The 16,967-nt window shown below is 37.5% G+C and overlaps 1 protein-coding gene and 1 non-coding gene across 2 annotated transcripts in view; both read right to left on the bottom strand.

Moving 5' to 3' along the window:
• Positions 1–1,226: 1,226 nt before the first annotated feature.
• Positions 1,227–16,967, bottom strand: part of LOC125399875 (uncharacterized) — a 31,985-nt gene continuing 16,244 nt past the window's right edge. Inside the window, exons 2-4 of the mRNA XM_085685289.2 lie at positions 5,213–5,339; positions 4,965–5,025; positions 1,227–3,846 (exon numbers count right to left, since the gene is read on the bottom strand). Coding sequence (XP_085541415.2) covers positions 2,733–3,846; positions 4,965–5,025; positions 5,213–5,339 — 1,302 coding nt within the window. The 3' untranslated portion in view covers positions 1,227–2,732. The remainder of the gene's footprint in view (positions 3,847–4,964; positions 5,026–5,212; positions 5,340–16,967) is intronic.
• LOC125399880 (U6 spliceosomal RNA) lies at positions 12,342–12,448 on the bottom strand. The gene has a single exon (XR_015737346.1). It is a non-coding gene; the product is annotated as a U6 spliceosomal RNA (small nuclear RNA).

Below are 16,967 nucleotides of genomic sequence, written 5' to 3'. Positions count from 1 at the left end.
TCTGTTTCTTTCCTAAGAGCTAATATTCCCCAGGCCAGGAAACCTGGTAAGTGATTGTTCTAATGAGTAAGAAATGGAGGTTACATCTAAGAGTAAGAAATGGAGGTTGGGTGAATTTAGAAGCTTCTGTAAAACTTCCTGCTTTTCTGTATGCTATGCCATAGGATATAACAGGGTTAGTTTTCCATCCCTGTTCATCCTGAAATGCTACGATAAAATCTAGGACATTACACATATTAGTAAGTAATCTATCTCTGAGTTACATTCAAAGCCCATAGATTCATTCACCTGCAACAATCACTAAGGAAGATGTCATCAATAGAGTGACATTTCAATTTGGCCAAAATAAATAGCAATAGCATATTTCTGAAAACAAAAATATGGCCAAGCCTATAGCACTGCCAACTTCTGTGTTGCCAACTTCTGTCTTAGGGTTTCTGTTGCTATGAAGAGACAGATGACCATGGCCAAATTTATAAAGGAAAACATTTAACTGGCACTAACTTACAGTTCAGAAGTTTAGTTAATTAACATCATGGTGAGTGGCAATGGCCATGTGCTGACAGACATGATCCTGGAGAAGGAGCTGAGAGTTCTACATCTTGATAATCAGGTGGTATAAGCAACTGGTTGTCACATTGAACATATATTTAGCAAAGGAGTTCTCAAAACCCACCTCCAAAGTGACACACATCTTTTAAAAAGGCCACACATTCTCCAAAAAGGTCACGGCTCTTAATAGTGCCACACCTTATTTGGTGCCATTTTCTATCAAACTACCATAATGGCCAATCAATATGTATAAAATATCTTGAGGAATTCATAGTAATTATTAGAGTTAGTGTACAAATTCAACAAAGTCAAAAATTAAAAGCTAATATATAGCATACTAAAGGAACTAACCAAAACGCTACAAAGCAGACATACACAGGGAAGACTCCAGGTAAGACCATCAACTTGAAACCAAATCAGAAGAAAATAAACAGATGCACTCATTTAAGCAGTCATCGATTCTTTTACAACTCTGTCCACTGCTCTCCACACTGTACCAAATGTTCCTTGCAGAAATACTGAAGAAAATGTAGGCAGTGCATAATACATATAGCTGAAATTTTAATATGAAACTAAAAAGACAAGGAAAGTCAATAAATGCAGAAACAGTGAATACAAGGCTCAAATGAGCTTTTTAATTTTTAAATTATTGCCACAAGAACTGTTCTTTACATTCCATTAGATACCATTGATAACAGAATGCTTATGTCAATGTCCCTATGCAAGCTTTATGTACCCTAAAAACAATAGAGATTGGTAATTGGGAGACAGCAGTCAATATTTTCTCCTTGGCAAAAATGGCCTTTGGGCAAGGAACTGGCCATACCTCAACCACTGACAAAGTACATGGTATCTGGAATGAATAAGTGGAACACAAGAAAAAAAGACTTCCAAATCTTGCCAAGATAGGGTAAGATGGTTTAAAAAAAATTTTACACCTTAAAATGGTCTGTCAGCTATGTTAGGACTTAGCCAAAGTTGGTTGCTTCAACATTACAAATGAGACTTTGGGTGATTGCTCAGAAAGTCAATTGTCTCCATCATATACTGCTTGCTTTGGAAGCTGCTAGATTGCACTTCTTGCCTGTTCAGGAATATTATTACCTTCTCAGGCCTTCGATGGGGCTGAAGAATAGATAGCTGTAGTTACCTTCCTCAAAAGTTAGCCAAACTTATTTCTGATGCAAGATTTAGACCTTTTGAGATAGAATGTTTATTAAAACATTTGTCATGTGTTCCTTGCTAAATATTGCTTATGTTGTTTGTAATTTTATACTTGGTGTCTGTTATTATTGTATAAAGTTGTATTGGGTTTGAATCAATCTGGTTTAGACAAAAAGGTAAGGTGATGGGGTAAGCTTTATTAACCAATCATCTTTAAGAAGTGGAACTTAGTTAAGCTGTGGCTTCTTGGACCCCAGGTGCTTGCTCTCTGGGTGACTCCCATGGGACACAGGGGAACTTGGAATTTCCATTCTTGTTGCATGTTTCCCATTATGATGAGTAAAAATATAATTGTTTATCTTTAAGTTAGCCTGGTTATTTCCCCAATCAAGTATTTCTACAGATAAGCATAATTATATAATTGAAGAAAAGTGCAAAATAATTATTGTTGAATTCACAGGAATTCTGTCCATATAATTTTGCAGGTGCAAACAAAATAGAGACTTCATAATGCTTGAACAGATTTGACACTTGTAGACTTCTTTTCTTCCCATGCTTATGTAAGTAAATGTGTGTTGTCTGAAGATATTTCCAAAACATTTATAGTCACATTACCTTCAGTATGAATCTTCTCAAGTCCTCAGATTACTGTATTATGCAAAGGCCTTAATAGACCTCTTATCCAGTATAAGTTTACTCTTGTATAAAGACTACCAAGAAGAGGAAAACTTTACCATGCTGATTTGACCTAAAAGGCTTGACAGGCTGGACTGTGGTGGTACACCCCTTAAATCCAGCACTAGGGAGATGGAGACAGACAAATATCTGTGAGTTAAAGGCCAGCCTCATTTATGAGTGAGTTCCAGAACAGACTCCAACGCTACAGAGAAACCCTGTATCAAAAAACCAAAAGAGAAAAAAAAAAGTTTCTTGGCAGTATGATTTTTTTTCTCAAGATTTTAAAGCCTGATGACACATACAAAGGCTCTGCTACACTGAATAAACATGTAGGGTTTCTATTCAGCATGTGTTCTTTGATGGTATTGTAAACTTCTACGACATGCAAAGGCTCTACTACATTGATTACACTCATAAGGTTTCTCTCCAGTATGTTTTGCTTTATGTGTTTGGAGACTACTGACATATGAAAAGGCTTTACCACATTGATTACATTCATAGGGTTTCTCTCCTGTATGGATTCTTTTATGTGTTTTTAGGCTACTGAGTTGGGAAAAGGCTTTATCACATTGATTACATTCATAGGGCTTCTCTCCAGTATGTGTTCTTTTGTGAAGTTGGAGACTACTGGTATATGAAAAGGCTTTACCACATTGATTACATTCATAGGGTTTCTCTCCAGTGTGTGTTCTTTTGTGTATTTGGAGTTTAGAGTGCTCTAAGAAAGCTTTATCACATTGATTACATTCAAAGGGCTTCTCTCCAGTATGTTTTCTTTTATGTCTATGAAGCTCACCATGACTTGCAAAAGCTTTATCACATTGATTACATTGATAAGGTTTTTCTCCAGTATGTGTCCTTTGATGTACTCGAAGATTACTGTTCTGTGAAAAGGCTTTACCACATTGATTACATGTGTAGGGTTTTTCTCCAGTATGTGTCCTTTGATGTACTCGAAGACTACTGAGTTGTAAAAAGACTCTACCACATTGATTACACATGTTTTTCTCTCCAGTATGTGTTTTTTTATGGATTTGGAGACTACATTGACGTGCAAAGACTTTGCCACATTCATTACATTCATAGTGTTTCTCTCCAGTATGTGTTCTTTCATGCATTCGGAGATGATATCGACGTGCAAAGACTTTGCCACATTCATTACATTCATAGGGTTTCTCTTTAGTGTGTGTTCTTTCATGTATTTGGAGTTTAGAGTGTCTTGAAAGAGCTTTATTACATTGATTACATTCATAGGGTTTTTCTCCAGTATGTGTTCTCCTAAGTATTTGGAGACAACTGGTACCTGCAAAGGCTTCATCAAATTCAATAACATAATATGACTTCTCCGTAGAATGAATTTTTTCATGGCTTCGATGATGACTGTAACATGTAAAGGCTTTATCACATTGAGTATATTCAGAAGGTTTCTCTCCTTTACGGTTTCTTTCATATCTGCAAAGATATTTAAGACATGTAAAAGTTTAACCACATACATTACACTGATCCATTTTAATATCTGTATGAATCAATTTTATAATTTTGTTTGATTGTAATGAGAAATCAGATTTTATGTTTTACATTCATGGTGCTCTTCTTCAGTATAAGATGTTTTGTGTTTTTGAAGAATTTTTGATGATAAGTGTCTTTTTATAAATGACCCACATTAATAGTATCATTTTATATAAGATTGTTTTTTACATATTTGAATGGAACGAGACTAACTCTGTTTTATATAACCTTACATACCATTAGCATTCTTATGGTTTCCTGTAGTGCAATACCTACAACAAGAAAGTGTAGTAGGATAAAACAAGAGTAAGCTCACAGTCCAACACTCATAGGGCTTCTCTTCAGTGTGAGTTTGCTGATGTCTACCCAAGGAAGTTTGAAAAAACCAATTAAATATAATATTATAGCACATTCACCAAATCTACCCAGTGTTGAAATACTAAATATCGTTCCTATCTTCTCATTATTCTGAAAGAGATACAGTTTCCATTTTGGTAGTTGACTTGTGACATATGACATTCTTATTAAAGGAAGAAGAAATAAATGGTTGTCAATTGAATTCACACAGTTTGACTTTCTGTTCCTCACAGACATGTGGTATAGGAATTAAAGTTTCTCCACAAGAGCCTTTTTTACTCTCATGAACCAATTCTTTCAATAAGTTTGGCAAAGTCTCAAGTACATGAGTAACACTGGCTTTACTATAGACTATTTTTTGGACAGTTTTAAACATATACTTATTATCTATTCAGTGTGTATATGTGGGTTCTTTGTATAATATGTGAGTGGTATGAAACTAAATGGATTGGCAACTCTACAGCATAGTTCTCATGGGGCTATAATTCAAATGTCAGGTATGGAATCATTTCCTTCTCTTCTGATTTAAGAGGAATACCTTGGAAACACAGACCAGTTACCTCATATTGAGGCCTATAATTTTATGAGAAATTAATGATCACCAATATACTTTAAGCTGTGCTTATTTATACTATTCTTTTAGATCTTTCAGGACAAATTAAATTTCAGAGACAAATATATATCAAGTTGAAAATAAAAATTACCGTTCACATTTTCTAGCACTTTGACAATGCTCCTCAAAATTATGGTCTTCCCAACTGTAGCCTAAAATATAGTAACAGAAAGGAGATAATATATTAATGAATATTGTACAAAGTTGAATATCTTAAGTGAACTATGCCTTAGTCATTTGGCTCATTCTTACTCTTTCTCACAAATATACAAAAGTATCAATAAATAATACACAGTTGTCTCCTTATTTAAAAATGAGAAGGAAAGTTCACAGTCATACCAATAGCAGTGAGGTTCCTGTATGTCTCCAGCATCACATCTTTGTAGAGATTCTTCTGAGAAGGATTCAGTAAAACCCATTCATCCTGAGTGAAGTCAATGTGCACATCTTCATAGGTCACTGAATTCTAGAATAATCCAACCAACAGTAAAAGAATGTTTGATCCTGACATTGGATATTTCTTTTAAAATGATATATTTTTATAATGCTCCTGCTTCCCACACTTCTTGCATGACATAGGATAGGATAGGATATGCCACACTTCTTGTGACATAATGTAATCACAAGTCACTTTAGAAGGGAACTGAAGAGTAGGTTCATATGTGCCATTCCTTGGCCCTCTAATAAGATACAGACTTGAGAAAGAAATGCCAATAAACAGACATACAGAGACAGACAAGCAAGCAGATCAACACTACTGAGAGAACATTATAGAAATGGTAAGAAGAATGAATACCTAGAAAACAGACGGGAAAATTGTGTATATTGACTCTTGCTTTTAATCCCAGCAATCAATGTAAAAGCAGATGAATTAAATTGAGTTGGATGTCAGTCAAAACCTACGCAATGAGTTACAGGTAAGCCAAAGTTACAAATTAATGAAACCCAGTATCCATCCAAAAATCATTCAAATTATATATATATATATATATATATATATATATATATATATATATATATATATATATATATACACACACACACACACACACACACACACACACACACATAAACCAGAGGCTTCACTGAAGTTCTTACAAAAAGTTTTGTATTCACTTTAGCTCTACATTCATCTTCCAGAACCTGCAGTGGCCCAGTTTAAACTGTTTCATAATAAGATCTTAATAAAAGGGAGTGCATGTTTAACAGTTACAAATGGAACGAAGAAAACATCAGACCTGCAAATGATGATCAAAAATAACACAGATTAAGGGAGATGGGTCAGCAATTAAGCAGTCTTGCTGTCCTTGCAGATAAGTGAACACAATTGCCAGTACTAAAAGGGGGCTTGTAATTATCCATTATTTCAAGTTCATAGGTGCTGAGGCCTCTTGTGACTACCGTGAGGAACAGGCTCACATGTGGTTCATACCCTAGTATATAGATACAACCTCATATTCATTGAAAGTATTAAAAAAAATTAGAAACAGGTCGAAAGTCATACACCTGCAGTGCAATGATTCAGAAGGTAAAGGTATTAATGTCCTGAATACTACTCTCCAGGGAAAGAGAATGATATCCTCCACCAAACTTTAAATTTCATGATGTACGTCAAGATCAGAATAGATACTTATCCTTGAAATGTACAAAAACTTACATTCCAGGCTCATCAGGCTATAAAACAATACACACACACACACACACACACACACACACACACAACAAGTATGTTGCTTCAAAATTAATCCCTCTGTGCAAAAGCCAGGATCTTTTGTATTTCTGAGTTGAGGAGAGCATGGTTTAAGGAGCTACATTCAGGACCCAGAGCTACAAAGAAAAACATTGTCTTTCTAAAACAAAAGTAAAAACAGAAAATTAGAATAGAAATCAGGATAGCAAAAGGCTTAAGAGTGAACAGAAATTGCTTCAACTGCATCTATTGTCATTTAGTGATAACATCTATAATGGCGGTGAAATCATAACAGCAGGACCCACATAACCAGAAATGGGTTAAGACTATGAACATGTAAATCCAATCCCCAATATAGAAATTTCATCCAAAAGATTTCTCCTACTAAATGTTCCACAAATACAACAAAGAAGAACACCCCAGAGAGACAAGTGTTGAACAACTTCTAATCTGGGACCTTTTCCTTTGATCAACTACATTCTGACCCTGATTCATAAATATTCATAGTCATCCCATGATAAAATAAAAAAAAAGTATTTAGTCTAACTTCAAGGATGTCATAGGCTGGAACAGTTCCTGAAGTGTTTCAATGTGAAGTATCTTACAACAATCATATTGATTGACTTGGCCATAACCCAGCCCAAAAAAGCCACACCTAATGTCAGTCTCTAGGAGATTATTGGGTCTAACTACATTCAAACTACCAGAGTGGTTTATCTGAGTCTTACAGTAGATAGATTCCAAATTATCTGAGAGACTGCCATAGTGGCTATACAGGTTCGCATTCCCAGCAGCAATGGAGGAATGTTCCCCTTACTAAACATTCTTGCCAGCATGAGTTTTCCATTATGTTATTGAACCTAGCTATTCTGACAGGTATAAAGTGAATTATAAAAGCTTTTATGATGTACAGTTTATTGATGACTAAGTATATTGAACATTTAGTTAAGAGTTTCTAAGACAGTGTAGATGCATCTATTTAGAACTCCTTGTTGAAATCTGTACCACAATTTTATTTAATTAATTTATTTCTTGATGTGTTGATTCTTGCTTCTGAGCAAGTAAACACAAACTACATAGACAAACAAGATGTGTACTCATTGGAAGTGGATATTATCTGTTGAGTAAAAACTAATCATAGTACAATAAAGACCCAGAAAGGGTAAGTAACAAAGATGGCTATAGCAGGGGTGCATGAATCCAAACAGGAAGATTAAATAGACTAGATTTTGTGGGAGTACTCAGAGCAAGAACAGGAAGGATAATGGGAGTAAATGAAGGAATAGAAGGGAAAACACAGCAAGAAATTCCTAGACTAGAAAAGCTTTCAAGGCTTGATGTTGAAGCAGTGCAGTAACAACGATCTGCAATCTTTGAGAGTGATTATAGTGAGAACTCCCTACAACTCAGAAATGTGGAGCCTGTACTGGCCATCTTCTGTAATTGCATATGGCTCCCAATGGTGGGACTAGGAAACCAAGCCTTCCACAAAATATCTGACACACACTTGTTGTGTTTGGATGATATATCAGGAAAATGGTGGCTCAAGATTTGTGTGGTGGCTAACCAATGACTGGCCCAACTTGAGGCCCAAGGTGGCTAGGAAGAGCACCTAGATGGGCAGGACCCAGAAGATGGATGGCTCAGAGAACTAGGCTAGAACCAAATACAAGTAACTATAAAGAAAAAGTCAATGTAATGATACCTAATTCCATGACCAATACCTCTCTCCAGGTCTTCAATCCTGTTCAGCTTTGTTGAGAGCAGAACATTTCTTTTTCTTTGGCTGGTTCCATTCCCCAATAATAGTTCTCCTTGGCAGGTAACCTATGACCCTGGGATCTCTAACATCTTGGATAATTAAAGAATTCCAAACTTCCAATATTAAGTAAGATCCAGTCAAGATCTCTGTACTCTTCTGGAGGATTTGGGTAAATACACTGACTCTGCCCTCTGCAGTACACACTTCTGGTCTTCTAGATGCTGACAGGCTCAGTTCCACTGTCACTACTGTTTTGGTGCTCATTTGACAGTGCTGGACTCTCCAAAACACTGGGGTCTTCTGTTGCAATTTGTTTTCACTTTTACCCATAGTTTCTCATAGAATCTCTTCAGGGTGCTGTGCTTCTTAGCATGCTCTTAGGAAACATTTCCCAGACATTTCCACATCAGTGATGCTGGTCACTTAATTATCAATGATTTCTTAGTTCAAGCCAACCAGAATCAAGTACCCAACAAAGCAAAATTTTGCTTAAATCCTTCTAATAACATTCTCATTACAGCTGATACTCCAGCCCCAGCTAACCAGAATCAGAGGATCTAAACATATTTCTCTATCCTTAAGACTTAAGCCAGAACCACATGACCAAAAGTTTAAGGATCTGCTGTTCACTGTATCTAGAACATGGCCCCTGGTTTAATTACATATTTTTCAGCTTTCTTTTTTCACTGTCTAAGCTTGGCTGTCCTGAAAATTGCTAGGAAGACCAGGATGGCCTTGATTTCACAGAGGTAAGCTTTTCTCCCTTTTCTGTGTTGTGGGATTGAAGGTTCTTGCAAACACTACCTTATCACCACTTCCTTTATTACCTTTCTTAATCATCTTATGTCCTTGAACAGCAATTTTAGCAACATTCCACTTTTAAGGGCCCCCTTTTTCCCCCGGGTATTTTTTCTTGTTCAACTGTTCCTTATGTTACATATCTTCAGTAGAGCTAACAGTAGTATTCACATGACAGAGTCTATCCTAGACTCTTTTGAGATTTCTTCAGCCAATGGAATGAACAGAAACATTTTACTTTAGCCTTAAGCAGATACTTTGAACAAAGGCAAAATGCAGTCATTTTCTACAACAAAATATCACAAGAATAATATCTAGGCAACATACTAAAATCTTAACTGAAACATCTTGAGCTGGCTCCTGATATTTCATACCATTATCAAGATCATTGTCACCCTTGCTCCTCTTAGTATGGTCTAGTATGCGTATCTTAATGCATTTAAAGATTTTTACAAGCCAAAGTCCCAAAGTCCATATTATTCCCAACAAAAGTAAGGGTAGGCCTAGCACACCAATATCCCAGTCCCTGAGACCAACTTCTGTTTTAGTTAGGATTTTATTGACCTAAAGAGACACCTAGACCATTCAAACTCCTATAATGAAAACATTTTCTTGAATTTACAATTTCAGAGATTCAGTCAACTATTATCATGACTGGGAGCATGTAAGCAGGCAGCCAGATGTAATGCTGGAGCCTAGAATACTTTGATCTTGACTCAGGCAACAGGAAGTTATCTGACACACTTCCTCTGACAAAGCCATGCTTCTATCAATATAGCCATGCTCTCCACTACTTCCATGATAATGGGAGCCAACTATCTCAGTGGTATAGCTGAGTCTTGAGATAGAAAGCTTAACAATTATCTGAGGAATTGCAATATTGATTTCCATAGTGGCTATACAGGTTTGCATTCCCAGAAGCAATAGGGGAGTATTCCCTTTGCTCCACATCAATGCCAGGAGGAGTTGTTACTCATGTTGTTGATCCTAGCTATTTTGACAGGTATAAGATGAATTCTTCAGGTAGATTTGATTTTCTTTTCTTTAAAGGCAAACGATGATGGTTATTTATTTAAGTCTTTTTAAGTCAGTTTAAATTCAACTATTTAGAATTCACCCAAACACTAGCTGAAGTACTGGGCAGGATGCAGAAATTTGGATGGGGATTTTATAGAAGACAGAGGTGTTAAGGATGCCAAAAAATAAAAAATAAAAAAATAAAAAATAATAATAATTAAAAAAAAAGAAAACGCTTTACTGAGTCAGGTAAGCCAGACCCAAAAAGAGGAATATGGTATGTATTCACTCATAAATGGATTCTAGCCATAATTAAAGGTGTTTGAGCCTATTATTCATGATCCTAGAGAAGCTGGATAGGAGGGTAAACCTGAAGAAAATTCAGGTAGTTTTCCTCCTGGAGATTGGAAATAGACAGGAGTCCCAGGTAACCTCGGGTGCTTGTGCGGATGGGAGGGTTGCTGGAAGGGGAGAGGGTTAGAGAGAAGGGAGCAGGGGAGGAATGGGGAATGCTTGGGGGACTGGGAGCGGGGGAGGGAGGAAGGATAGATATGGGATCAGGGAAGAATATTTCTCAACTAAGGGAGTCAGTTTAGTCCAGCCCCACTTGCTAATGAGTATTGCCACACTCAGTGGAGGAGCCTTCCTACATCAGTAATCAATCAACACAATTTCTCATAGGAATAGCAACTAGTGATTCTGAGTGGGCAAGTCCTCATATGACATTCCTTTTGATGACTCTAGGCTACATCATGTAGACAAGTAACGCTAATTAATAAAAACATACAATAACATATAAGCAGGTTTGATAAACACAAAACCAGTATATTAACGCAATCAGTCACATAAGCAAAAGACACAAACATGAACATAGCAAAAACTGGAAAACAAAAATATGCATAGAAATGATGAAAGATAAGCCTCAATGATCAAAAAGAGAAAATTAAAACTGTCTTTCCATAGACAGCACCCAATCAACAAAATTTTAAGAATGTCATAATAATATAGCAAATTTTCTGAAAATGAAAATTGGCACATGCTATAGAAGATGGACAGTAAAAAGAACTCCTCCATTCCCTGTGGAAGTGCAAACTTTTACAGCCACTTTGCAGATCTGTATAACAATTGCTCAGAAATTTGAGAAACAATCTACCTCAAGACCCAGTGATTCCACTTTTTGGCATATAGTAAAGAATGGAATCATACCACAAGACCCAAATACCACAATGGAATTTGCTCAACTATGTTCATAACAGCATTGTTTTTAAAGACAGAGCCTGAAAACAACCTTGATTCCCCTCAACTGAAGAATGGATAAAATAATGTCATACAACTACACAATGGAGCACTACTCAGTCTTAAATAAAAAAGATATTTGAAATTTGCGAGCAAATGAATGGACTAGAAAAAACATCCTGAGTGAGGTACCTCAGACCCAGAAAGAAGAACATGGTATGTTCTCACTCACAAGTGGATATAAGATATAAATCAGTGCATAAGACATCTACAGTCCACAATCCCAGGGAAGCTAGTAACAGGAGAACACTAACAGAAACATACATAGATCCCCCTGGAGATAGGAAATACAGAGGATCTCCTTAGTAAATTGGGACAACAGTTCTGTTAGTAGGGCAATGTCATTTAACACAGATGTTCTATTTTTGTTTTACTAATGTAACTCTAGCAATCTGGTTTCATGATAAAGTCTGACCTTCATCCAGGTTCTTCATTGCCCTTGCCTGTGTATCTCAAGAAATGGCCAGTCATGCCATTTTTCAGTCATCAAAAATTGATTACAAACCTCCATATTACAATTTTAACTGCTGCCAAATGAGGAAATCTGTCAAGTTGCTTCCTTCCTTTCCTTTCTGCACTCTGCCTGCACCAGTTTCAGAATTAGAAATGGACTCAATTCTTTTACACATCTCTCTTCATTTGTGACTCCCCTGGAAAAGACAGAGGAATTGAAGGAAACTCATTAACTGGTCTATTTTCCCTTCTGAATGACCAAACCTGGAAAGAGTTTCATAGTGTTTTCCCAGCACTGGTCAGCAGAGGCAGAATTAGCTGTGTTCAAAGCAATTTTCAACTACATCATGTGAGGAAAGACCTGAGTTAGAAAATGCATTGCTCTAAAGAGAAATAAGTAAGTGAACAGCACTTGGGGTGGGGAGGAGAAGGAACGAAATTCTTTTTTTTTTTTTTTTATGGAACGCTTCACGAATTTGCGTGTCATCCTTGCACAGGGGCCATGCTAATCTTCTCTGTATCGTTCCAATTTTAGTATATGTGCTGCCGAAGCGAGCACAGGAACGAAATTCTTGATGAACAGGTAACAATGGGGAACAGAAACAAATAAAGCTTAGAGCAGTAATACATTTACTAAAATCAAATTTGAAAAAGAATACAAATAAGGGGCTTTAAAAAAAGATAAAAACATTTAAAAAAAAAAACAATAAGATAAACCTCAGGTTTGTTGACTTAGAAAAAAAGAAAGCCATTCCCTTTTAATAGGACTGATTGATATTACTCATATGTACATTTTGGCTCCTGAGATCTGTACCCTGACATACAGAGTTACCATCAATTGCCTGTTTCTAACCCATAGAGCTGAATTAACTGGGTCAAGCAGAATTGAACATATATGCACAGGACAATTCCCTAACTGGAATTTCAATATGCACTGACTCAAGCTAACCTTTTGAAATTATAAATTCATAAATCACATCTGTCTTCATTCAATGACATGAATTAATATATTTTGAGATGATAAAAATTATCACTAAAACTGCCTGTCTCAGTTATGATTTTTATTGATGCAAAGAGACAACTTCACCACCATAACCTTATAAAGAAAATATTTAATCAGGATGGCTCATTCCGAGCTCTAGAAGTTCAGTGCATTAACATCATGGTGGGGAGCATGATAATGTTTAGCTGGGTTCCTCTTGATATGCAGGCCACAGGAAGTCATCTGACATGCTCGGGAGTATCCATAACAGGTGAAACCTTCAAGCCCATCCCAGGTGCCATGCTTCTTTCAACAAGATGACCCATTCCAACAAAGCCATACTATGTAAAGGTACCACACCCTATGTGATTATAGAAGCCAACAACATTGAAACTGCCTCATTGCCACAATCAGTTCCTCGATCATACTGGTGACTCCAGTTGCTGATTTCTTCCCATTTTCCCCTGCAGTGCACTCAACAAACTGTTCTTTCTACTCTGGTCTGATGGCAGAAACCATGTTCAACATTCAAATCCTTCTCCTGCGAGTGTAATGAAGAGTCGACTACATGACTCAAGTGGATAATTTTAAAAGTCTGAGGCCACCCAGTCATTTAATTTAATTATATTGAAGGTGTATCAAGGGCACAGCAAGGTCATTGACCTTGAAAGCAACAGCCTGTGAAATGTTCTCTGTCAACATTAGAAATCTTGTCTCAGACACATTTTTCTAAAAGTATGGAAATGCAGCTGTTCTAGATAAGTCTTTCCAGTGAGAATCAGTCCACACTGATTAATACAGAAATCTCTCTGTAATAATGGCATCCATTCATCTCTGGCAAATGCTCAAAGAGGAGAGAGCCTGAACAAATTTTGCAATCCACATATGCTGAAATCCTTACGTTTCTATAAGTTTCAAACTCTAGCATACATTTTGAAGAATTAAATAGTGACAGGAAACTGCAAGTTTATCCAGTAAGGCAAATGGGAGACTTACACAGTAAAGATATTATCATAATTATTTCATAAGCACATTAGTGACCTGAAACAGGAGGTCATACTATACTGACAAATTCTGAGGTGGAACTGCCAGAAGATGAGAAAGATAGGAAAAGGAGAACAAACAAAGGGTAAAAACTGGGGCAGAGGATTCTTGCATATTGTATGTCTTATTCCAATTAATCTTCCTAAGAGGAATGACTTCCTGTCCACTATTTGCAGGAGGATATCAAAAGAAATAGGAGACTTCTATGAAATCAGCAGAAATTGTCATACAATGGGACAAACTCAAGAGAGGGATGCTCAAACTATGCAGAAAAAGGGGCACACAGGATATCTCAAGAATATTATGGACTATACCCACAGTGGCCTTGGGAATGATACTTGTAGTTCCAAGGGATGGGAAGAGTTGGATTCTCAGGATCTGAAGAACCTCTCCACAAATTCACTGGCTCCAGATCATCACCATCTCTCCCAAGCTTAAACCTGGTTTTAATGAAGGAGCTCTATTCTATTCTCCATAACACTGGGCCTTGGGAAAACTCCTAAGGAAATACACTAGGTTTGGCAAGAATTCCTGGCTCTGGCAAGAATGTCCCTAGGTTTAAGAAGAAGCTGTGCTCCTTCTTCATGAGTGAGGACCAAAATGAAAAGTCTTGCTTGATAATTCCCTTTTCAAGTAGCTGTCACCTAGTCTCATATTGTGCATTTGGCAGAATTATAATTTTCTATAGAAGAAAACTGAGACTTCATGTCACACCATGCCCTAATGTGCACTGTGACCCTATAATGTCCCTTTGAGCTGCTTATAAGAGGCCTGTTCTTTGATGTGGGGATTGGCCTAGTGGCTCTTTGTAAATCAGGGATGTCTAATTTTTCATGGTTTAGAGCCAAATGTTTTCACGATTCTGGTGAACCAATGTGTATCCTAGCATCCTAATCTCCAACAGGCCTAGTCAGCATATTACTTATCTTTGGGTTATTTTAGAGGCAGCCCTCCCTCAGCTAAATATTTTCTAAGCATTGTTGAATCTTTTCTATCAACAATTTTACTCTTCTACTTCACACCTTAGTGGTAGAGCTGAATCGAAGGCTGGACTGCCATTTACAAGTTCCACAAATTAACTCCAAATGGATTTTACACCAACATGTTATATGCAAAGCATAGAATTTTGGAAAGATTCTAGATAAACTAGGCCTCTCAAGTTTGGCAACTTTCCTTCCATATGCATCAAAATCACGCACGTTGTTGTTGACTACAGGGATGTTTCTACACAAAGCTCCATGCTCGAAATACTTTTCACAGATGCAGCCCACAAAGGAAGTTAATCAGAGGCCAGCTCCTGGGTTTGAGAAGTTGGAAGGACCACATGGGCCCTCAGAGAACACTGATTGTGGCCTCAGGTTCCCACCCAGCAACCCCAGAGAATGCCTGCCCCACCATCTCCCATGGTTCCCCATTCTCTCCTCTCCATATTGGGACAGAAGCCCCTTGCTCACCAAGTCGTGGCTTCCAGGCTCACACATGTTCTCCTCACAGTTCCCTGCAGTAGCACACACAGCACAGCATACAGTCTTCAAGGGCCTGTTCTGCTTGAAAATGTAGCTGTACCATGGAGCCAGGAAGTGTCTTGCCTGATTTTGACTGACAGGTCAGCTTGGAGGATTGATTGGCTATTGAGACTTGAGTGACAAGAACACCTCTCTCAGATTTATAGTGTACTTAAAGAGACAGCACAAGTTTTGACAGACTTGGCTTCCAACTCAGACCCAGACCTTTTACAGATTTGCAAAGATAAGAATTTAAATATCACATACCCCTGTCTCAAATAGCTGACCCTGCTATCTTCCTGCAATCCACAACCACAATCACTTCAACCTCATCGACAGAAAGTCTGCCCAGAACATAAAAATAAAAATACAGAATTTAGGAGGCAAAAGATGAGGTTTGTGAGTTGGTTTGGGCTGATGTCAGGAGAACTGAAGGTGTTTTTTATCAGGTTGTCACAGGCACTTTAGACATCCAAGAGAGCAACCCAGGAACCAGATCAGAAACAAGACGATATATTTTTCTTCAGCCAGAAGACCTGATGATAGCTTCTAGTGCATTGGGACTTTTATTCCTGATTATAAGATCAAACTGTTGAGAAATGCATAATAATAAAAAGAATAGTCTGCATAGGAAGATGAATGCTTAGAGAGAATGAGGCTAGAGCACTATGAACACTATGGTGAGCCAGCACACATTCTTCAGTGGATAGGTGAAAAAAAAATCCTTGCATTATTCCAGGTTCTCTACCTGAATAGGACAAGAAGAATAAAACTTTCCGTTTTTGAAGATAGTGGATTCATGAGAACGCCTGAAACTACCCAGAGCTTTTTCCATTACCAAAAAGACTTTTTCATTTCTTTCTGTCCCACTTGTTTAGTTTTGTTGTTGTTGTTGTTGTTGTTGTTGTTGTTGTTGTTTTGGTAGACCTTAACCAGTCATCCGTAAAAAATATCGAACAGAATCAGTGGTTTAAGAAATCAGTCTCTACTTTTTAATTTTCGCTTACTCAATTTTCAGGTAATGGCGGAAGTAAGAGTCATTTGGGACAAAAATATAATCCAATAACTTCTATCTTAATTTTTCATTGAGTCTACTTCTGACTGAAGTCCTATGAAGTCCACCCTCACTATCTGCATTACACTCAACACTCCATCTTTTCAGTCCCATATGAATGATTGGTGAAGCTCTGTGTATTCGTGTAGGGAGCCCACCTGGAGGCACAGGTGGCCCTGCAGTTTGGAGGTATACAAGTCCATACCTGGCTTAGCCACGTGGGGCTGAGAACCCTTGCCTGCACTTGCGCAGACCAGCAGAATGGCATTAACCAATCAGGACAGCATTCAAGCCTCTCCACCGTTTAAAAGCAGCTGCCTCTGGGCTCCATTTCCTCTCTCTAAGCTTTCTCTTGTCCCTGCACTCTCTCTTCCCTTCCCCCAATTTTCCTCAATCAAGGGCTCCGAATAAAGACGTGTACAGAGAAGGAATTCTTTTTTTTCGTGGCGTTCATTCCTGCTGGTCAGGAAGCGCGCCGCAACTGGTGCTGAAA

The sequence above is a fragment of the Myodes glareolus genome, chromosome 2 (genome assembly GCF_982192425.1).
Source record: "Myodes glareolus chromosome 2, mMyoGla1.1, whole genome shotgun sequence".
Taxonomy (NCBI): domain Eukaryota; kingdom Metazoa; phylum Chordata; class Mammalia; order Rodentia; family Cricetidae; genus Myodes; species Myodes glareolus.
This window is presented reverse-complemented; position numbering and strand designations above follow the sequence as displayed.